Genomic DNA, 23159 nt, shown 5'->3' on the forward strand with positions numbered 1-23159 from the left:
TACCAACCTGAAAATTTATATAGTGTGAACTTTAGCAGGGAGTTACACTAGCTCAATAAACCAGAGGAGGGAAAAAAAAAAATAAATAAAACCAGACACCAACCACCTTCTCCCCCATTCTAAAGCCAGTTCTGGAAAAGAAGAGTGAAATAAAAGGGAGATCACATGCCTGTCCTGCCCTTGCTTTTACTGCCTCAGTTAAATCAGCTGGATCTAACTCCAGCTTCCCAAGCCGTAGTGTAAAATAACTCTGTGCTGAGCCTGCAACAATCTATAAATCAGTGTGTTTTCAAACAAGAAGCCATTCCCATCCGTTGCACCCAAAAGCTGCCAGCACTCTCAGAGCTGGAGGGTTTCAAAAGGTTTGCACCTCTCTGGCTTCCCGCTCCTCCTGCCAGCGCGGCAGCCAAGCGACCTGGCGGCAGATTTCAGAAAAGCTGGAGGAAACTTCGGAGGAGCCGCAGCGGCACGGAGCCTGTGCTGCTTCCAGTGCCCAGCCCTGTCTGCTGCCGTGCTGCAACCCCTCCTCCTCCTCCTCCTCCTGCTGCTGCTGCTCAGGAGCGTTCGCCCGGTGCTGGGAACCACACACGCTGAGCTCCCAAGTTTGAGCATGGCTCGGAGAAGACCAAGAAGCCGGAGGTCACAAACTCCTGCAGACCTGGGGGCTGACACCTCTTCTAGGAGCCTTCTACTTCCCAAGCACTTCATCTCTGCCGAGGAAAGGGCAGACACAGCCCAAAGGCACTCACACCTGGAAGGATCTTTTTTGGGATTCTACTGCTGTTAAGAGAGCCCTGCAGACCTGCTTGCAGCCACAGGGGAAGATTCTTCGAAACAAGCAAGAGGCTTTCGAAGTGGGGAGTGGAAGGAGGCAGTTTTTCCCCTCCTTCCCTGTTTGGGAGAAAGGAGTTGCCCAACCTGGTCATGAGACTTTTCCATCCTTCCCAAAGCGGGCTCCTGGAGTTGGGACACGGCACCACTGAGAGCCTGGGGTAGAGTAGCCCACAACAGCCCCCAGCAGCACACCCCCAGCACGGACAATCTGGTGGGCACAGGAGATGGAGAATGAGGTTGGCAAGTCTGTGGACAATCAAATGGACAAATACATGTAATAATTTGGAAGTTTTCTTTCTCTCTGCTTTTAATTCTCCTCCCTTTTTCTCCCTGATTTGTCATGCATTTATGCCTCTATTGATTTAGCTGTGCTGTTAATTCTTTTTTACCCTCCCCTCCTCAATTTAGAGTTACAATAATGGGGAAATCAGAAAGTCAAATGGATATTGTGGAAAAATCAACAAAATCTGGGAAGAAATCCTGGAGCTTTGTGGCAATTGGTCTGGCTGTCTTGCTGCTCCTCATGACTTGTGCAGTGGTCGCCCTGGTGATCCTGTATGCCAGCAGCAGAGGTAAGGAACCCATGAATAATTCTCCTCTTCCCTTTGCAAACAACATACAAGTCTTTTTACAGAGCTAAATGAAAACACAAATACAGGGAGACGGTGAAGTCACCTCTGTGAGGGACTTGGCTATCCCTGCCTTGTTCCAAGCTCATGCACAGAGGGGATTATGTTGAATTTGATTTAATTTTTAAATTATGTAATGTTAGATTCTATGGTTTTAATTAATTCTATGCATTTTATTGAATTCAGCATAGTTTTGAAAAAGGTAAAAAAAATATTGCACAATTTTAGAGGGAAAGCTGTGTGCCTGTGTAAGCCTTGACATTTCCTTATTTCATAGAAGCCTCAGTCAAAATTCATTATTGCTGGGAGTTATAAAGCAACAGCTGCTTAATACATCTAAAGGGGAGGTTGCTTATTATGATGTGAAAGCTTTTGGTTTGTTTTTTTTTTTTTAAAAAAAAAGCCAGTGTGCTGCTGAGGAAATTGACTTATTATGATGTGAAAGCTTTTGGGTTGTTTTTTTTTTAAAAAAAAAGCCAGTGTGCTGCTGAGGAAAGGGAGCAATTTGATTTCTAGGTGAGATTTGGTTCAGTGACTTTCATGCAAATGTCATGCTTGGAACCTGACACTGGGGCATATTCCTGTGAGGTGCTTTGCCTAAATGGGAACTGCAGAACATCCTTAGTCTCAAAACTAAGTTTTTCCACTAGCACACCAAATGCAACGTCTTATTTTAAAACCCCACGAAGCAATCAACATGATTGGTAGCAGCACCTGCCTCTCATTTGTCATTGCTATGAATGCCTCTTGGATTCAGAGCTTTTTTTAAAAAACACTCGGGAATAAACCCGAGAAGTAACGAATAGCAAAACTGAAGCAAAGAATTGTTCCCTCCTTACATTGTCTCTGCATCCCCTGCCTGCAGGGAACTGCTTTCTTCAGCACTTGTAAGTACAATGCTGCACAATTCTGAGCAAAAATTCATGAGAACAGCCTTTTTATTATCTACTGCTTTTGCTACCAGCAATGAATGTTACCAGCATTTTTTCCCAGTGTTAGAGGAAATCTCTGAGTATTTGGCATTCATCACACTCATCAGAAAGTTGCTTATATTTATTCTCCTAGCTCAGGAGACAGGAGGAAAAAAAAAAAATCCCTAGGGCTAGGTCCTAGAGTAGGAGTTTCTGTATCAAAACACTGAGCTGTGCAGAATTGTGTTGCTTTCAGGCATAAAGGATTTGAGAAGTCTGCTCTACATCTTACTGCCTGGGCTCAGGCACAGTGGAATTCAGGTATTCATAATATTTACCCAAATGCTGGTGTCTCATCCAAAGCCATGGGAAAAGTGTGCACGTAAAGCAAGTGCTATTACTTTTTTTTTTTTTGGATGAGTCTTATCTGGGAGAAAGCAGTTCCAAAATCTAAATATTTTGCAGGCTCATTTCACTAGAAATGTTGCCCAGATTCAGACATTCCTAAGCAAAACGTGAGTGCAAAGGGATGGTGGAGCTGATAAGCTGCTCGTCCTGCACGGCTCCTCCTGGCTGCTTGCTCCTGCCTCAGAGGAGTGTTCTCAGCACCAACCCAGAGCCAGCTTCTCCCCCTCCCAGGTCACATTTAAGTACATATAATTGAACCACTGCGACAGGAGACACCACAATGTACCCTCAAACAACCTTTAGGGGATCCACAGGTAGGAACGGATCAGCAGGAACTTCAGTCTACACCATCTTTGAGATGAGTGTCTCTGTGCACTGCTTGGCTCTAACACGGAAAGTGAGAGCTCTTCAGTGCAACCAGTGAGTGTTCCTGCAGAACAGGAACCTTTTTTGGCTTGAAAATTTCATCCAAATACTCCACTTGGTTCTGTTTTGATGTTACATCCAGGCTCATCCCCAGGCAAATCGTTCTCAGACTTCCCAAGTGAAAAGCGCGTATTGCTCAAAACTGTGCAGCATAAATATAAATCCTACACAGCAACAGGAAAAAAAGAAAAGGTAGCTGAGCAGCATTCTTGTGATAGAACCAAGATTCTTTAAATTTCACTCAATTGTTAATTTTGAGATGTGTATGGGATGCTGAATTGTTTACTAAGAGCAGATTCAGATTCAGCACTTCATCCTTGTACATCCTTTATCAGATTGACTCTACCCACAGAGGCTTCTATAAAATAATTCTGTTAAGCTAATGGAAAATTAAAAGGATTACCTGCTCTGCCTTATGTTCTCTATTTATATCTGAAGGTTTTGTGGTTCAGGGAATATATTTTTGTTCTGCTTGTTTACAGCTTGCAGGAGAGCACTGTGGTGCATGAAACAGCCTCTGGTTACAGCAATAATGCCTGTAATACCTGTTAATACTGACCAATCTTTATCTATACAGCCAGACAGCAAAACCAGAAACTCTCACAGCAATGCAGTTATGTAGTTCTAGAAGCAGTTTGGTGATTTTTTTGACATCCAGAGAAGTTTTCATACCCATAAAACCTTGTCTAAATAACCTAAAGGAAAAATATGGTAGGAATAGCAGAGCAATATTTGGGTGATCATAGAAAGGGAGGCAGACAGAACTGAAATCATTCAGTTTTCAATCTGAATGCACCATGCTCTCAATCTTTCCATCACACCCACACGTACATCTTTGCAGCCTTTTCACAGCTCGCTCTCAGTTCTGTTCTACAAATATTTACTAAACTCCAGCTCTCATCACTGGTTGGAAAGGTTACAGTCTGAAGAACATTTCAACACCTCTTGTAGCTGACACATCCAGTCACAGTCAGTGACTTCTCCAGACAACTTTGAGTTACAAACAGCTTACATTCTCCCCTAACTGCTGGTCCTGACTATTCAAAAAGTCACATTATTAGTTTAATTGAGGTTTTATTCTCTTTCTGGCTTCCAAGTTTGCAGGGTTTCTCACAAGTAAGATTCGCAGATATGTTTTTTTTTTGTGTCTGCATCCCCACAGGTTGTCCTCTCTCACAAGTAAGATTCGCAGATATGGTTTTTTTGTGTCTGCATCCCCACAGGTTGTCACTGTTCACATCTATTACACAGACTGCCAGGCAGGCTACAAACAAACAAACAGAGAAATACAACACTTGGACTAAGCAGCACCTTGTTCCGGGAGTGGATTTCAAAAAGCGATGTTATCCTCCTGCATTTCCTGGGCTGTGAATGCAATTAACATGCACTTGAATAATAGATTCGCAAGAACCTGCTGACTGGGGGCAGTATCTAAACTGGTCACTGGGACACTGAGAAGTGGTTGTGGCTGAGGTCTGGCTTGTCTCCTAGACTGGTGCCTACTCAGTCTTTGACTTTGTTAACGTTCATTAACGAGGCATCTATTCAAAGGAGATGGAGAATTTAAATAAGTGGCAGTAACACAAAAGTCATGAGGAAATGACATTTGGGTGGTGAGACTCTGCTCAGTTCTACTCAGAGCTACACGAATGTGAAGCAGGAATGGGGAGTGACAGGCCCTACAGGGCTGCAAAAGTAGGGAAATACTCTGTATACTGATTCTCCCATGAAATTCTGTCTCAGCCATGCTTATAGGTAGACTGTAGGTAGGAAATCATAGGAAAGGTGGAATAAAAATTAAACACTTGTGTTATGGAGTCCATTTGAAGACACTGACATCTGGTACAGGCAGCCCTCTCAGAGGAGGAAGACCTAAATTTGGCAATTACATTACTTGTTGCAAACAATTCACTGTTACAATCCCAACAAAGGCAGTCTGCAGTGCTGACAGCACTTCTGCCCACCAATCCCTGTGAGAAATAGATAAGGTGCTGAGAGGTGAAGCTCACACTTGACTGCCTGATGACAACCACAGAGCTAATTGTTTCCATGTGTGCCATCCCCAGCCATCTGGGGTCCACAAAACACAGTGGGAAAACACTAAACACAAACTGTGTGCTCCAGAGACTGCACAGAATGATTTGCTTCGCTTTTGTTGCCTAAAAAGGAACTTAATCAGGCTGTGAAAAACACCTTGTCTTTTAAAATAATTGTCATTCAAAGGAGCTGCCAAAGACGACTGCGGTGCTGTGCAGGTCTCAGAAGTTATTCTTATATCCTGCTGCTGACCAATAATGCAATACTATTCAGTGCCTTCTTGTAAAGTCAAATTAAGACAATAGAATTCTCTACAGTGGATCCAGTGGGGTCTGAAGCATGTACCAGGGGAGCAGTTAACCTCTGAAGTACTTATTTTCCCTCATTTTCTTCCATCAGGAGTAGTCCCACAGCTAAGGTCATTTTATTTAGCTCCATTAAAGCTTCCCTTCCTTTATCAATTATCTGATGGTGCTCTCTCAGACTGAAGAAGAGGAAAACCTTCAGTCTTCAAAGGGTTCCTTGGTTCTTTTCTACTTACAAGACTATCAACAGAGCAAGAATATCACTTTTTTAATGAAGTAAATGCAAGGGTGATACTGCAGAGGTCCTGAAATTTGAGAGCCATGAAGGAGCTTAGTACCTCAAAAAGTACTTCCAGGGATGAAACCTTCCTGGCCCATTTCTGTTCTTTTGATATCCCTCTTTAATAGTTCTAGAAGGTATAGCCCAGAAAAGGTCTCTCAGAAGAAAGAGGTGGGAAAGTGGAGTGATTGATTTTATAAGAGGAAAAAAAAAATAATAATAAAATCACTGTAAGAAGCTGGATCCTAGATGAACTTGGCCAAGGGAGAAGACAAGTGGCAGGTAAGGGTTGGTAGAAGAGGCAAGCCTTGATTCCCCACAAACCCTTCTTCACTTTCTGTGCAGCAGGGGGAACATGGGATTCAGAGCTGAACAATCTGTGCCAGTTTTCCTCTACTACAAATTACCATTTTTATGCTTTACATTGTCAAACACAGCCCATGTCCCACTTCAGGTTTTACATGCAGAAGTTTCCCATCACATCCATCTAAACCCTGCTAGACATTTTCGTTTCCACTTTTAGGCTTTGTAGAATATGGACCTGAGTTGTCCCTCCCACATCTGTACTTGCAGCAGTCTTTCTGCATGGATGTCTCTCATTATAGCTCAACCTATCAGCAATATTTAACCAGGGAGGAAAATATAAATATATAGAAAAATGCCTATATTTATACTGAAAGCTTGAACAGTTGTTTTTAGCAAAGTGGTTTGAAAAAAATTAAGGGCATAGAGTTGGCAAGCTGGCACTTTGAAGGTGCATTTTATAGTTGTTTCTAGTTATTTGAAGTACAGGAGGTGCCACAGACAGAGCCTGAGTCAAGTGAGCAAAGACCCAACAAACATATTGTGAAGTAGAACAGGGCAGTGTTGGTCATATCTCCCACAGAGTCAGGTTGGCTTGTCCTTTGTCAGGAGCAGTACTGAGGCGTAAGAGAAATAATTGATAGAAAAAACAAAGGAGCCACTTTTAGAAGTAAACTGAGAGCCCCTCACCAGCCACTTCCAGTGATCTGGTTTCGTGGCAGAGTTTCAGAGCCCCGAGTGTGCAACCAAGGTTTCAGAACAGATTTGGCTTCTCTGCTTATACAGCTCAGTTACATTTTCACAATCACCAGGGCTTTTTTAATGTGTGGAGTTACAATCTTGTTGAAAGCAGTTGCATTCCAGAAACTGAAGTCAGACATTGTCAGGGTATGTTAAAAAGAGAAGCTTTGATTAAAAAAAGTTTCATTTGAGTCCTGCCTGGTCCCTGAGAAACAGTGAGAAAGAAATAACTGTGCTATAAGTACGCTGTGTTTTTCTCACCTTGCCCATTGCTTTCTCCTTGATGGAAAATTTCCACATGCCTTTGAACTACAAGTTTCTTTTCCCCAAAAGCTTTTCTTGCATCTTGGAAATACTCTGGGCTTTTAGGGTTGTTTTTTCTTAATTTGGGCGTTTGGTTATCATTGTTTGTGGGTTGGTTTGTTGTTTGGTTTTTTTTAATTATTAGGGAGTTTAGGAAACTTGGTGCAACTTGGGCTTCCCATTGTTGGGTGTATTTTGCTTATCCTGGGTTCAGATTGCTAGACACTGAACCACACGAAGGCGTGCAGTTATTCTAATGCAGATCTACTCCCACACAGCACGACAGCGCTCGCCTGAATGCTACGTTCCCAATCACAGTGGGGGCTTTTTATGTTGCTTCCACTGATGAACTTCAAAGCCTTCTTTTCTTCCCTACTGTTTTATTTCTATCTGAATTACTGTAATCTTGTTTGCTCTCACGTAAAACACTTGTTTTCATTGGAAGGATTTTTTTTTATCCTTTAAGTAACTCTTTTCGCTAAGATGCAGACATCTTAGCGTAAGGATCAAAAAATAAAGTTTAAAAACATGGCTAATCCTGTTGGGAAGTAAGGGTATCAAGTTTTTGTTTTCCAGTGTGGAACCAAGTAGTCGCTTATTTAACATAAGTAGATATTAAGCTACTCCAGTTTCACAAATAGGAAGTTAAAACAGCAAAATTAGTTTTCTTGTACCCAGGGCCAAGGCCACTCATCAGACTGGAGTGCTTAGATACCTCCCAGCCCAGCTCTGCACCCAATAGCACACAGGAGGGTGACTTGGCTAGCATCACAAACACACTCACTTTAGCACTTGGTGTAAAAAAATTATCTGTTCAAACACAAAGGCTTCAGTGTAATTCTGCAGCAGAACTTACAGCTCTGAATTCACAAGAGCCTCAGTACTCACTGCCCTCAGACTCCCAGCAGAGTCCCACTGAGCAATAGGGGATAGGGACTGTTCCCATTTTGGTTCCTGCTCACCACTGATGCATTGGAAGTACATAGAAAAATCAATAGCCAAGAGTAACACTTCCCAGCTTCTGCTGGGATGAGCAAACATCACTCATTTGGGAGTAACCTCAGAGGGCACATCTGAGATTGACCAAATACATGTTTGTTACTTGCTTCCCCCCCAAACACACACTTAGAGAAGTCATTTCTTTTCCTAAATTTGACTCAAAATAGCGTGAAAACAGTAATCCAGCTACGGGCTTTTTGCCCCTATTTAAACCTTCCAGTGACTTTGAAGTTCATGAAAGAGCTCAGACACTCAAAGCATCTCAGTAGATTGTCTAGAAAGGGATCTCATACTCTCAGTGTGTGTCAGAAAGACTGTGGAGGCAGTTGGCATGGAAAAAAAAAAACCAACACACAAACTGATCTTATTTTCCTTCCAGGAGAGTTTAAACTCACTGTCAAGGCTCTTCCAATAAATTTTCTTCGTAAATCTGTAGATAAAGAGATTTCTTCAGAGTTGTCATTTAATATCTTTCACTGGCACTAATATTCACGTGCATCTCTGGAACTGAAGAGAGCTGTCACTGGGGCTGGGCTGCTGGCGAGTGACATTGGTAGCAATTTCTTTCCAAAACAACTAATTTATTAATGTTTTCCTATTCCTCTCCCTGCAGGCACTCACTACGGCACCAATTCAGGCAACATCTGTACCACACCTGGATGTGTTACAGCAGGTAATGATTGTTGCTGTGAATGATTATTGCAGAGGTGGTGTTTTATGTATTGTTAGTTCTACCCAACCTGAATAAACAATATTTAGGACTGAAGTTGCAGAGGAATGCCTGGTTGGGTACTGGGCAGCACACTCGGGCCTCTGGGAGAATTATTCTGCCATTCAGGGGCTTCCTCTGAAAAACAGTACAATTGCAGTGCAAGTGTCTGCTGCTTCCTTGCATTTTTAAGCAGAAAATAAGATACTTTGAGTCCTAATGATGAAAATGAGTGTTATCCACTATAAGCAGCATAAGCAAGGGGCCTGATTGCCATTCTTTGGTAGCCCCAGAGATCACTGGGCAGCCTGTGGAACTCACCTCTCCAATTCTTTGGTACCTAGCTGCTCGAATCATTCAGAATATGGACCCAACAGCTGATCCTTGCAAGGATTTCTACCAGTATGCCTGTGGGGGCTGGCTGAACCGGCACGTTATCCCAGAAACTAGCTCCAGATACAGCATTTTTGACATCCTGAGAGATGAGCTGGAGATCATCCTAAAAGGTAGGAATGCAGCTACTCTGTCCTTGCTTGTGCACTTGTAGATACAGGAAAAGATTCTTGATAGAGCTCCCACTTCCTCCCAAAACTTAAAAAAAAAGGAAAAAAGTATTTTCTTTTAGGTTAAGGCAGCCCAAATCACTCGTCGTGTTCCCAGCCTCAGAGACCACAGTAGGCACACACAGAAAGCAGCCCTTACATTCTTGGCATCTTGATTCTCCACCTGTGAAAGGGGCATAATAATGCCCTTCAGTTTCTTACAGCCATATTACAATAATAACTTTATTAAATCCCATGAGGTGCTTGTCTATTGCAATATCATGGACCTTAATGAGGTAGAGCTTCCTCAGAGCCAGCGACATTGCATGGTAACAATAAGTTTGTTCAGCAATAAGGGAGATTCACATGCATTGGAAACCAATCTTTAATTACCACTTCCTGCAAACAGAAATAAGAGATCATTTAACTCCTTGCTAAACGTATAGCTTTGTCCTTATAAGCAACCTTCCCTTCTGTAGCTAATTTTCACATATGGACACCCAGGATCTGCAAGTGCATCCGTTTCTTTCCGATCTTTGTGTTCTTAGATTCTTCTTCAGATGGTGGGATGAGAATAGCTGCCTTCACACTTGACAGAAGCCTAAGATAACATGACTCTGAAAAAACAGGCAAATTCTCATAGGGGGCAGAATACCAGCTAGAAGAGGAGGCTTAGAGTCCTGGCAGAAGGAACTGGCATCGATTGTTCCCTACCACATTCAGGGAGACAGGTCTGTGCTCACCTTCTTGGAACATTCTGTGTGTGCTCCCAGTAAAGAGGAGACCAGAGCAAAGAAATCCCTGCTCTGCCCTCAGCAGTTCCTCCTGAACACTCACAGCACTGGGAGTGCTGGTGCAGCACTGGGGTCAGGAGAGGTACCAACCTGAAAATTTATATAGTGTGAACTTTAGCAGGGAGTTACACTAGCTCAATAAACCAGAGGAGGGAAAAAAAAAAATAAATAAAACCAGACACCAACCACCTTCTCCCCCATTCTAAAGCCAGTTCTGGAAAAGAAGAGTGAAATAAAAGGGAGATCACATGCCTGTCCTGCCCTTGCTTTTACTGCCTCAGTTAAATCAGCTGGATCTAACTCCAGCTTCCCAAGCCGTAGTGTAAAATAACTCTGTGCTGAGCCTGCAACAATCTATAAATCAGTGTGTTTTCAAACAAGAAGCCGTTCCCATCCGTTGCACCCAAAAGCTGCCAGCACTCTCAGAGCTGGAGGGTTTCAAAAGGTTTGCACCTCTCAGGCTTCCCGCTCCTCCTGCCAGCGCGGCAGCCAAGCGACCTGGCGGCAGATTTCAGAAAAGCTGGAGGAAACTTCGGAGGAGCCGCAGCGGCACGGAGCCTGTGCTGCTTCCAGTGCCCAGCCCTGTCTGCTGCCGTGCTGCAACCCCTCCTCCTCCTCCTCCTCCTCCTGCTGCTGCTCAGGAGCGTTCGCCCGGAGCTGGGAACCGCACACGCTGAGCTCCCAAGTTTGAGCATGGCTCGGAGAAGACCAAGAAGCCGGAGGTCACAAACTCCTGCAGACCTGGGGGCTGACACCTCTTCTAGGAGCCTTCTACTTCCCAAGCACTTCATCTCTGCCGAGGAAAGGGCAGACACAGCCCAAAGGCACTCACACCTGGAAGGAGCTTTTTGGGGATTCTACTGCTGTTAACAGAGCCCTGCAGACCTGCTCGCAGCCACAGGGGAAGATTCTTCGAAACAGCAAGAGGCTTTCGAAGTGGGGAGTGGAAGGAGGCAGTTTTTCCCCTCCTTCCCTGTTTGGGAGAAAGGAGTTGCCCAACCTGGTCATGAGACTTTTCCATCCTTCCCAAAGCGGGCTCCTGGAGTTGGGACACGGCACCACTGAGAGCCTGGGGTAGAGTAGCCCACAACAGCCCCCAGCAGCACACCCCCAGCACGGACAATCTGGTGGGCACAGGAGATGGAGAATGAGGTTGGCAAGTCTGTGGACAATCAAATGGACAAATACATGTAATAATTTGGAAGTTTTCTTTCTCTCTGCTTTTAATTCTCCTCCCTTTTTCTCCCTGATTTGTCATGCATTTATGCCTCTATTGATTTAGCTGTGCTGTTAATTCTTTTTTACCCTCCCCTCCTCAATTTAGAGTTACAATAATGGGGAAATCAGAAAGTCAAATGGATATTGTGGAAAAATCAACAAAATCTGGGAAGAAATCCTGGAGCTTTGTGGCAATTGGTCTGGCTGTCTTGCTGCTCCTCATGACTTGTGCAGTGGTCGCCCTGGTGATCCTGTATGCCAGCAGCAGAGGTAAGGAACCCATGAATAATTCTCCTCTTCCCTTTGCAAACAACATACAAGTCTTTTTACAGAGCTAAATGAAAACACAAATACAGGGAGACGGTGAAGTCACCTCTGTGAGGGACTTGGCTATCCCTGCCTTGTTCCAAGCTCATGCACAGAGGGGATTATGTTGAATTTGATTTAATTTTTAAATTATGTAATGTTAGATTCTATGGTTTTAATTAATTCTATGCATTTTATTGAATTCAGCATAGTTTTGAAAAAGGTAAAAAAAATATTGCACAATTTTAGAGGGAAAGCTGTGTGCCTGTGTAAGCCTTGACATTTCCTTATTTCATAGAAGCCTCAGTCAAAATTCATTATTGCTGGGAGTTATAAAGCAACAGCTGCTTAATACATCTAAAGGGGAGATTGACTTATTATGATGTGAAAGCTTTTGGGTTGTTTTTTTTTTAAAAAAAAAGCCAGTGTGCTGCTGAGGAAAGGGAGCAATTTGATTTCTAGGTGAGATTTGGTTCAGTGACTTTCATGCAAATGTCATGCTTGGAACCTGACACTGGGGCATATTCCTGTGAGGTGCTTTGCCTAAATGGGAACTGCAGAACATCCTTAGTCTCAAAACTAAGTTTTTCCACTAGCACACCAAATGCAACGTCTTATTTTAAAACCCCACGAAGCAATCAACATGATTGGTAGCAGCACCTGCCTCTCATTTGTCATTGCTATGAATGCCTCTTGGATTCAGAGCTTTTTTTAAAAAACACTCGGGAATAAACCCGAGAAGTAACGAATAGCAAAACTGAAGCAAAGAATTGTTCCCTCCTTACATTGTCTCTGCATCCCCTGCCTGCAGGGAACTGCTTTCTTCAGCACTTGTAAGTACAATGCTGCACAATTCTGAGCAAAAATTCATGAGAACAGCCTTTTTATTATCTACTGCTTTTGCTACCAGCAATGAATGTTACCAGCATTTTTTCCCAGTGTTAGAGGAAATCTCTGAGTATTTGGCATTCATCACACTCATCAGAAAGTTGCTTATATTTATTCTCCTAGCTCAGGAGACAGGAGGAAAAAAAAAAAATCCCTAGGGCTAGGTCCTAGAGTAGGAGTTTCTGTATCAAAACACTGAGCTGTGCAGAATTGTGTTGCTTTCAGGCATAAAGGATTTGAGAACTCTGCTCTACATCTTACTGCCTGGGCTCAGGCACAGTGGAATTCAGGTATTCATAATATTTACCCAAATGCTGGTGTCTCATCCAAAGCCATGGGAAAAGTGTGCACGTAAAGCAAGTGCTATTACTTTTTTTTTTTTTGGATGAGTCTTATCTGGGAGAAAGCAGTTCCAAAATCTAAATATTTTGCAGGCTCATTTCACTAGAAATGTTGCCCAGATTCAGACATTCCTAAGCAAAACGTGAGTGCAAAGGGATGGTGGAGCTGATAAGCTGCTCGTCCTGCACAGCTCCTCCTGGCTGCTTGCTCCTGCCTCAGAGGAGTGTTCTCAGCACCAACCCAGAGCCAGCTTCTCCCCCTCCCAGGTCACATTTAAGTACATATAATTGAACCACTGCGACAGGAGACACCACAATGTACCCTCAAACAACCTTTAGGGGATCCACAGGTAGGAACGGATCAGCAGGAACTTCAGTCTACACCATCTTTGAGATGAGTGTCTCTGTGCACTGCTTGGCTCTAACACGGAAAGTGAGAGCTCTTCAGTGCAACCAGTGAGTGTTCCTGCAGAACAGGAACCTTTTTTGGCTTGAAAATTTCATCCAAATACTCCACTTGGTTCTGTTTTGATGTTACATCCAGGCTCATCCCCAGGCAAATCGTTCTCAGACTTCCCAAGTGAAAAGCGCGTATTGCTCAAAACTGTGCAGCATAAATATAAATCCTACACAGCAACAGGAAAAAAAGAAAAGGTAGCTGAGCAGCATTCTTGTGATAGAACCAAGATTCTTTAAATTTCACTCAATTGTTAATTTTGAGATGTGTATGGGATGCTGAATTGTTTACTAAGAGCAGATTCAGATTCAGCACTTCATCCTTGTACATCCTTTATCAGATTGACTCTACCCACAGAGGCTTCTATAAAATAATTCTGTTAAGCTAATGGAAAATTAAAAGGATTACCTGCTCTGCCTTATGTTCTCTATTTATATCTGAAGGTTTTGTGGTTCAGGGAATATATTTTTGTTCTGCTTGTTTACAGCTTGCAGGAGAGCACTGTGGTGCATGAAACAGCCTCTGGTTACAGCAATAATGCCTGTTAATACTGACCAATCTTTATCTATACAGCCAGACAGCAAAACCAGAAACTCTCACAGCAATGCAGTTATGTAGTTCTAGAAGCAGTTTGGTGATTTTTTTGACATCCAGAGAAGTTTTCATACCCATAAAACCTTGTCTAAATAACCTAAAGGAAAAATATGGTAGGAATAGCAGAGCAATATTTGGGTGATCATAGAAAGGGAGGCAGACAGAACTGAAATCATTCAGTTTTCAATCTGAATGCACCATGCTCTCAATCTTTCCATCACACCCACACGTACATCTTTGCAGCCTTTTCACAGCTCGCTCTCAGTTCTGTTCTACAAATATTTACTAAACTCCAGCTCTCATCACTGGTTGGAAAGGTTACAGTCTGAAGAACATTTCAACACCTCTTGTAGCTGACACATCCAGTCACAGTCAGTGACTTCTCCAGACAACTTTGAGTTACAAACAGCTTACATTCTCCCCTAACTGCTGGTCCTGACTATTCAAAAAGTCACATTATTAGTTTAATTGAGGTTTTATTCTCTTTCTGGCTTCCAAGTTTGCAGGGTTTCTCACAAGTAAGATTCGCAGATATGTTTTTTTTTTGTGTCTGCATCCCCACAGGTTGTCACTGTTCACATCTATTACACAGACTGCCAGGCAGGCTACAAACAAACAAACAGAGAAATACAACACTTGGACTAAGCAGCACCTTGTTCCAGGAGTGGATTTCAAAAAGCGATGTTATCCTCCTGCATTTCCTGGGCTGTGAATGCAATTAACATGCACTTGAATAATAGATTCGCAAGAACCTGCTGACTGGGGGCAGTATCTAAACTGGTCACTGGGACACTGAGAAGTGGTTGTGGCTGAGGTCTGGCTTGTCTCCTAGACTGGTGCCTACTCAGTCTTTGACTTTGTTAACGTTCATTAACGAGGCATCTATTCAAAGGAGATGGAGAATTTAAATAAGTGGCAGTAACACAAAAGTCATGAGGAAATGACATTTGGGTGGTGAGACTCTGCTCAGTTCTACTCAGAGCTACACGAATGTGAAGCAGGAATGGGGAGTGACAGGCCCTACAGGGCTGCAAAAGTAGGGAAATACTCTGTATACTGATTCTCCCATGAAATTCTGTCTCAGCCATGCTTATAGGTAGACTGTAGGTAGGAAATCATAGGAAAGGTGGAATAAAAATTAAACACTTGTGTTATGGAGTCCATTTGAAGACACTGACATCTGGTACAGGCAGCCCTCTCAGAGGAGGAAGACCTAAATTTGGCAATTACATTACTTGTTGCAAACAATTCACTGTTACAATCCCAACAAAGGCAGTCTGCAGTGCTGACAGCACTTCTGCCCACCAATCCCTGTGAGAAATAGATAAGGTGCTGAGAGGTGAAGCTCACACTTGACTGCCTGATGACAACCACAGAGCTAATTGTTTCCATGTGTGCCATCCCCAGCCATCTGGGGTCCACAAAACACAGTGGGAAAACACTAAACACAAACTGTGTGCTCCAGAGACTGCACAGAATGATTTGCTTCGCTTTTGTTGCCTAAAAAGGAACTTAATCAGGCTGTGAAAAACACCTTGTCTTTTAAAATAATTGTCATTCAAAGGAGCTGCCAAAGACGACTGCGGTGCTGTGCAGGTCTCAGAAGTTATTCTTATATCCTGCTGCTGACCAATAATGCAATACTATTCAGTGCCTTCTTGTAAAGTCAAATTAAGACAATAGAATTCTCTACAGTGGATCCAGTGGGGTCTGAAGCATGTACCAGGGGAGCAGTTAACCTCTGAAGTACTTATTTTCCCTCATTTTCTTCCATCAGGAGTAGTCCCACAGCTAAGGTCATTTTATTTAGCTCCATTAAAGCTTCCCTTCCTTTATCAATTATCTGATGGTGCTCTCTCAGACTGAAGAAGAGGAAAACCTTCAGTCTTCAAAGGGTTCCTTGGTTCTTTTCTACTTACAAGACTATCAACAGAGCAAGAATATCACTTTTTTAATGAAGTAAATGCAAGGGTGATACTGCAGAGGTCCTGAAATTTGAGAGCCATGAAGGAGCTTAGTACCTCAAAAAGTACTTCCAGGGATGAAACCTTCCTGGCCCATTTCTGTTCTTTTGATATCCCTCTTTAATAGTTCTAGAAGGTATAGCCCAGAAAAGGTCTCTCAGAAGAAAGAGGTGGGAAAGTGGAGTGATTGATTTTATAAGAGGAAAAAAAAATAATAATAAAATCACTGTAAGAAGCTGGATCCTAGATGAACTTGGCCAAGGGAGAAGACAAGTGGCAGGTAAGGGTTGGTAGAAGAGGCAAGCCTTGATTCCCCACAAACCCTTCTTCTGATGCATTCACTTTCTGTGCAGCAGGGGGAACATGGGATTCAGAGCTGAACAATCTGTGCCAGTTTTCCTCTACTACAAATTACCATTTTTATGCTTTACATTGTCAAACACAGCCCATGTCCCACTTCATGTTTTACATGCAGAAGTTTCCCATCACATCCATCTAAACCCTGCTAGACATTTTCGTTTCCACTTTTAGGCTTTGTAGAATATTGATCCGAGTTGTCCCTCCCACATCTGTACTTGCAGCAGTCTTTCTGCATGGATGTCTCTCATTATAGCTCAACCTATCAGCAATATTTAACCAGGGAGGAAAATATAAATATATAGAAAAATGCCTATATTTATACTGAAAGCTTGAACAGTTGTTTTTAGCAAAGTGGTTTGAAAAAAATTAAGGGCATAGAGTTGGCAAGCTGGCACTTTGAAGGTGCATTTTATAGTTGTTTCTAGTTATTTGAAGTACAGGAGGTGCCACAGACAGAGCCTGAGTCAAGTGAGCAAAGACCCAACAAACATATTGTGAAGTAGAACAGGGCAGTGTTGGTCATATCTCCCACAGAGTCAGGTTGGCTTGTCCTTTGTCAGGAGCAGTACTGAGGCGTAAGAGAAATAATTGATAGAAAAAACAAAGGAGCCACTTTTAGAAGTAAACTGAGAGCCCCTCACCAGCCACTTCCAGTGATCTGGTTTCGTGGCAGAGTTTCAGAGCCCCGAGCGTGCAACCAAGGTTTCAGAACAGATTTGGCTTCTCTGCTTATACAGCTCAGTTACATTTTCACAATCACCAGGGCTTTTTTAATGTGTGGAGTTACAATCTTGTTGAAAGCAGTTGCATTCCAGAAACTGAAGTCAGACATTGTCAGGGTATGTTAAAAAGAGAAGCTTTGATTAAAAAAAGTTTCATTTGAGTCCTGCCTGGTCCCTGAGAAACAGTGAGAAAGAAATAACTGTGCTATAAGTACGCTGTGTTTTTCTCACCTTGCCCATTGCTTTCTCCTTGATGGAAAATTTCCACATGCCTTTGAACTACAAGTTTCTTTTCCCCAAAAGCTTTTCTTGCATCTTGGAAATACTCTGGGCTTTTAGGGTTGTTTTTTCTTAATTTGGGCGTTTGGTTATCATTGTTTGTGGGTTGGTTTGTTGTTTGGTTTTTTTTAATTATTAGGGAGTTTAGGAAACTTGGTGCAACTTGGGCTTCCCATTGTTGGGTGTATTTTGCTTATCCTGGGTTCAGATTGCTAGACACTGAACCACACGAAGGCGTGCAGTTATTCTAATGCAGATCTACTCCCACACAGCACGACAGCGCTCGCCTGAATGCTACGTTCCCAATCACAGTGGGGGCTTTTTATGTTGCTTCCACTGATGAACTTCAAAGCCTTCTTTTCTTCCCTACTGTTTTATTTCTATCTGAATTACTGTAATCTTGTTTGCTCTCACGTAAAACACTTGTTTTCATTGGAAGGATTTTTTTTTATCCTTTAAGTAACTCTTTTCGCTAAGATGCAGACATCTTAGCGTAAGGATCAAAATATAAAGTTTAAAAACATGGCTAATCCTGTTGGGAAGTAAGGGTATCAAGTTTTTGTTTTCCAGTGTGGAACCAAGTAGTCGCTTATTTAACATAAGTAGATATTAAGCTACTCCAGTTTCACAAATAGGAAGTTAAAACAGCAAAATTAGTTTTCTTGTACCCAGGGCCAAGGCCACTCATCAGACTGGAGTGCTTAGATACCTCCCAGCCCAGCTCTGCACCCAATAGCACACAGGAGGGTGACTTGGCTAGCATCACAAACACACTCACTTTAGCACTTGGTGTAAAAAAATGGTATGTTCAAACACAAAGGCTTCAGTGTAATTCTGCAGCAGAACTTATGGCTGTGAATTCACAAGAGCGTCAGTACTCACTGCCCTCAGACTCTCACCAAGCAATACGGGATAGGGACTGTTCCCATTTTGGTTCCTGCAGCTCTGAATTCACAAGAGCCTCAGTACTCACTGCCCTCAGACTCCCAGCAGAGTCCCACTGAGCAATAGGGGATAGGGACTGTTCCCATTTTGGTTCCTGCTCACCACTGATGCATTGGAAGTACATAGAAAAATCAATAGCCAAGAGTAACACTTCCCAGCTTCTGCTGGGATGAGCAAACATTACTCATTCAGGAGCAATCTCTGCTGAGCAGCAAGGAGTAACCTCAGAGGGCACATCTGAGATTGCACTCATTTGGGAGTAACCTCAGAGGGCACATCTGAGATTGACCAAATACATGTTTGTTACTTGCTTCCCCCCCAAACACACACTTAGAGAAGTCATTTCTTTTCCTAAATTTGACTCAAAATAGCGTGAAAACAGTAATCCAGCTACGGGCTTTTTGCCCCTATTTAAACCTTCCAGTGACTTTGAAGTTCATGAAAGAGCTCAGACACTCAAAGCATCTCAGTAGATTGTCTAGAAAGGGATCTCATACTCTCAGTGTGTCAGAAAGACTGTGGAGGCAGTTGGCATGGGAAAAAAAACCTACAAACTGGTCTTATTTTCCTTCCAGGAGAGTTAAAACTCACTGTCAAGGCTCTTCCAATATTTTTTCTTCGTAAATCTGTAGATAAAGAGATTTCTTCAGAGTTGTCATTTAATATCTTTCACTGGCACTAATATTCACGTGCATCTCTGGAACTGAAGAGAGCTGTCACTGGGGCTGGGCTGCTGGCGAGTGACATTGGTAGCAATTTCTTTCCAAAACAACTAATTTATTAATGTTTTCCTATTCTTCTCCCTGCAGGCACTCACTACGGCACCAATTCAGGCAACATCTGTACCACACCTGGATGTGTTACAGCAGGTAATGATTGTTGCTGTGAATGATTATTGCAGAGGTGGTGTTTTATGTATTGTTAGTTCTACCCAACCTGAATAAACAATATTTAGGACTGAAGTTGCAGAGGAATGCCTGGTGGGGCACTGGGCAGCACGCTCGGGCCTCTGGGAGAATTATTCTGCCATTCAGGGGCTTCCTCTGAAAAACAGTACAATTGCAGTGCAAGTGTCTGCTGCTTCCTTGCATTTTTAAGCAGAAAATAAGATACTTTGAGTCCTAATGATGAAAATGAGTGTTATCCACTATAAGCAGCATAAGCAAGGGGCCTGATTGCCATTCTTTGGTAGCCCCAGAGATCACTGGGCAGCCTGTGGAACTCACCTCTCCAATTCTTTGGTACCTAGCTGCTCGAATCATTCAGAATATGGACCCAACAGCTGATCCTTGCAAGGATTTCTACCAGTATGCCTGTGGGGGCTGGCTGAACCGGCACGTTATCCCAGAAACTAGCTCCAGATACAGCATTTTTGACATCCTGAGAGATGAGCTGGAGATCATCCTAAAAGGTAGGAATGCAGCTACTCTGTCCTTGCTTGTGCACTTGTTTCAGATGTTATTTACTGCACAGAGAAAAAAAACTTCCAGAGAAGTGTTGATTGTGATTTTTTTTCTCTAGTCCTTTAATCTCTAGATCTCTTACTACATCCATTTTGTGGGAACATCCTGTTCCCACTAAAAATTGGCCACAGGTGATTTGGTACTAACTTCAAAAGGAGCAGGACAAGCTGTATGCGTGTCCTTATTCCTGACACTTTTTCCATTAATAGCTCCTTTAAAGAGCACTCTGGTTTCACAGTAATTGAAGCCTACAGTAACAAGTATTTATTATAGCCCTGAATTCGCAATGATTTCTATGAAAAGATCAAAGCTCTCCAGGGAAAAAAAGAAAAAAAAAATCTCACTGCCATGGTTCCTTCCCCAGGTGTGCTGGAGACTTCAGATCAAGGGGACAGAGAAGCATTTCGGAAAGCTAAAATACTTTACAAGTCATGCATGAATGAGAGTGAGTCTCTTCTCATTCCCCTGATTCTCCTGTTCAACACCAAATGCACAGCAGTACTGATGGACTTTTAAGCAAGAGTCCAGTTGATATGTGTCTAATCTGCATGGCCCGGCCTGGAAAGCTAATCTGCAGATGGGTGGAGATGCCTTGGTGCATCATTAAGGCTTAATATACACATTCTGGGATGTAGGAAGGTAACCAACATCCATCCTACCTCAGGTATAAATGCAAAGCCTTTCCTTCTGAATGCAAAACCATGTCCCAAACCCATTCAAAATCAGTACTGGAGCCATCAGAATTATTTTCGTTACTTTTCTGAAGATTAATGTAGGAGACAAACAATTTCTCAGTACTGATGGACTTTTAAGCAAGAGTCCAGTTGATATGTGTCTAATCTGCATGGCCCGGCCTGGAAAGCTAATCTGCAGATGGGTGGAGATGCCTTGGTGCATCATTAAGGCTTAATATACACATTCTGGGATGTAGGAAGGTAACCAACATCCATCCTACCTCAGGTATAAATGCAAAGCCTTTCCTTCTGAATGCAAAACCATGTCCCAAACCCATTCAAAATCAGTACTGGAGCCATCAGAATTATTTTCGTTACTTTTCTGAAGATTAATGTAGGAGACAAACAATTTCTTGGTACCTGTTACTGTCTGCTATGATACTCAGTTCCAGATTTAAGCTGTTAGACCCCTTACCCATTTTTCTTCTTTTTTTTCCTATGAAAATAATATAGTATTTTTTCTCCTCTCTCAGGTCTTATAGAGCAACGAGATTCATTGCCTCTGCTTGAGGCCTTAACTGTGGTTGGAGATTGGCCAGTGGCTTCTGCAGACTGGAATAAGACCAAAGGTAGTGCTGTGCCTGAAAGAGTTCAGTAGTGTTGCCAGAATTATTTACTGCACTAAGGAGACTACTGTCCTTGTATTTGATCCTGTTTTAAGCTTTTCTTCATAACCAGAAGTCAGGGCATCATACATTTTTAGCATGCATTATCTTATCAAATAAGATAATATCAATTTAATATCCATATTATAAGATCTCATTCATGACCAGTGTACATTTTAAGACAGGAAACCTAAAGGACCAACCTGAATAATGAAAACAAATCAAAATAACCAATATAAGCTTGCATATTAGTTAGGGTTTGGAGTGTAACTGCCTAATTAGGCAAGGTCGTGGTGATTTATACTATGCATAGGCAATTCCATACATATATATACACACACACGTATAAGTCATTTACTGATGCTATCACAGAGACAGATAAGGACACTTAAGACCAGTCTTGCCATTTCTAGCCACTACAGGAATGTCCTGTGCAAATATTGTTATATCATGTCCAGTCTGGTTCTAAACAATTTCAGCAATAGTCTTACAAACTATGCAACTTAATCAGTCCTGATCCATATTGATAAATAATGTGTATTTTCCCTTTTATCTCCCAGAGCCAAATTGGAGCATGGAAGAAAAACTCTCCATAATGAACTCCAGATTTAACAAACGTGTCCTCATTGACATGTTTGTGTGGAACGACGACCGGGATTCCAGCAGACACATCATTTACGTAAGAAAAAGATCATAGGGAATTATTAATTTGGCAGAATCATAATGGATAGTTATTTACCCTCCATAGAGATTAGCTCTCTGTACGTCAGCGAGGATGCACCATCCTGGCAAAAGGAATGCAACAGTTCCCTACCCCACGTGGCAGATCTGTCTCAGTCATATTGAGAAACATTTTGGGGCATAATTTTTGTTGAATCTTTGCTCATTTAGAAGTTTAAATTCTTGTGATTTGCAAAATAATGGTGAGGTTTAACACGTAGCAGGAAACTATGTTTTTAAAACATGTAAATAGTATTTCAGAGCTTGTTCAGAGAGGAAGGCTGTGCCTCCCATCTCACTCCACTTCCTAGAAGGCTAAAATTCTTTGTTATTTTAGTAAAATTTTACTCTTGTCATTCCAACACCAAAGGAAGGCAGCATTTTGTGTTGCCTTTCAAGGATTCCTTTAGTCCCACCAGCTCCTGTTGATCCCTAACTAAAGAAATATGTATCATTTCCTTCAGATTGACCAGCCAAGTCTGGGAATGCCATCCAGGGATTACTACTTCAATGGGGGCAACTATCAAAGAGTAAGTATTCCTTGTCATTTGTTTACTGTGTGCTACTGAAACAACTATCACTTATCCCCGGGTCTTGGAAAATTCAAATATATCAATCACAATTAGACTGACATTCATTGCTACATTTTTTCCCTAATTATGCCAGAATTTTGTAAAGTTTACAAAAGGACTGAACAACTGTATAAATATTAAGCCTCCCCAGAACTGGCCAATTCATACAGATGAGAAGGTTGTGGGAAAATAAAATCATGTTTTATAGCTTAAAACAGTCTAATTTTGAAGGATAGGTTCACATTACCTTGGATTTGCTCATAACTTCTAAAACTACTGGTTCTGGCAACTATTTTACAAGGTATGGAAAGATGAATTATAGATAGGTGAATTGTCACACTGGATCATATTTGAACATACAACACCCCAAAACGTTATGTTGAATGCCAGAATATTCAGAATTTTTCACATGTTCATTCAGGGGAAAAAAAAAAGTTAAAAAAAAGTGTTTTCCATGGAGCAGCAAAAGCTGCATCAATGGAACAGATACCCAGCTAGTAAGAATCTGCTGCCACTTACTCCTCCCTTTCCTAAAAATTACATGAAAACTGTGAGAGATTATTTTCTAGCTGCTTTTCTCTGCCAAGGCTCAGAGCAAAAGTGTGAGGGTTTCTGTAACTACATAAAAAGCTGTTGCAAGCATAGCCAGATAGTTTTCAAAGATGAAAATACTGCTTTAGTACATTTTACTTCCCTCAGTTCTGTCATACTAACAAAGAGGACTTGCAGCCTAACATCAAACTAATTTTCCTAACAGGAATGGAAGGGAA

At 42.2% G+C, this 23159-nt stretch overlaps 2 protein-coding genes across 2 annotated transcripts in view; both read left to right on the top strand.

Moving 5' to 3' along the window:
* Positions 1-604: 604 nt before the first annotated feature.
* On the top strand, positions 605-10037 carry LOC106889124 (membrane metallo-endopeptidase-like 1). The gene is made up of 5 exons (XM_014943875.1): positions 605-1108; positions 1243-1406; positions 8790-8849; positions 9230-9391; positions 9976-10037. The coding sequence occupies exons 1-5, from the start codon at positions 1059-1061 to the stop codon at positions 10035-10037; spliced, it is 498 nt and encodes a 165-aa protein (XP_014799361.1). The 5' UTR covers positions 605-1058.
* Positions 10038-10891: 854 nt separating this feature from the next.
* The window catches only part of MMEL1 (membrane metallo-endopeptidase-like 1), a 29333-nt gene continuing 17065 nt past the window's right edge, over positions 10892-23159 (top strand). Inside the window, exons 1-8 of the mRNA XM_014943896.1 lie at positions 10892-11411; positions 11546-11709; positions 19105-19164; positions 19545-19706; positions 20123-20203; positions 20966-21061; positions 21658-21776; positions 22282-22347. Of these exons, the coding sequence (XP_014799382.1) occupies positions 11362-11411; positions 11546-11709; positions 19105-19164; positions 19545-19706; positions 20123-20203; positions 20966-21061; positions 21658-21776; positions 22282-22347 (798 nt within the window). The 5' untranslated portion in view covers positions 10892-11361. The remainder of the gene's footprint in view (positions 11412-11545; positions 11710-19104; positions 19165-19544; positions 19707-20122; positions 20204-20965; positions 21062-21657; positions 21777-22281; positions 22348-23159) is intronic.

This window comes from Calidris pugnax, unplaced genomic scaffold, assembly GCF_001431845.1.
Source record: "Calidris pugnax isolate Ruff unplaced genomic scaffold, ASM143184v1 scaffold129, whole genome shotgun sequence".
Classification (NCBI taxonomy): domain Eukaryota; kingdom Metazoa; phylum Chordata; class Aves; order Charadriiformes; family Scolopacidae; genus Calidris; species Calidris pugnax.

Bases quoted from the DNA above. Each gene is read 5' to 3' on its own strand.
- LOC106889124 (XM_014943875.1), top strand. From the start codon at position 1,059: ATGGAGAATGAGGTTGGCAAGTCTGTGGACAATCAAATGGACAAATAC. The intron at 1,109-1,242 runs GTAATAATTTGG...TCCTCAATTTAG, and splicing joins AATCAAATGGACAAATACAT to AGTTACAATAATGGGGAAAT. The intron at 1,407-8,789 runs GTAAGGAACCCA...CTCTCCCTGCAG, and splicing joins CCTGTATGCCAGCAGCAGAG to GCACTCACTACGGCACCAAT.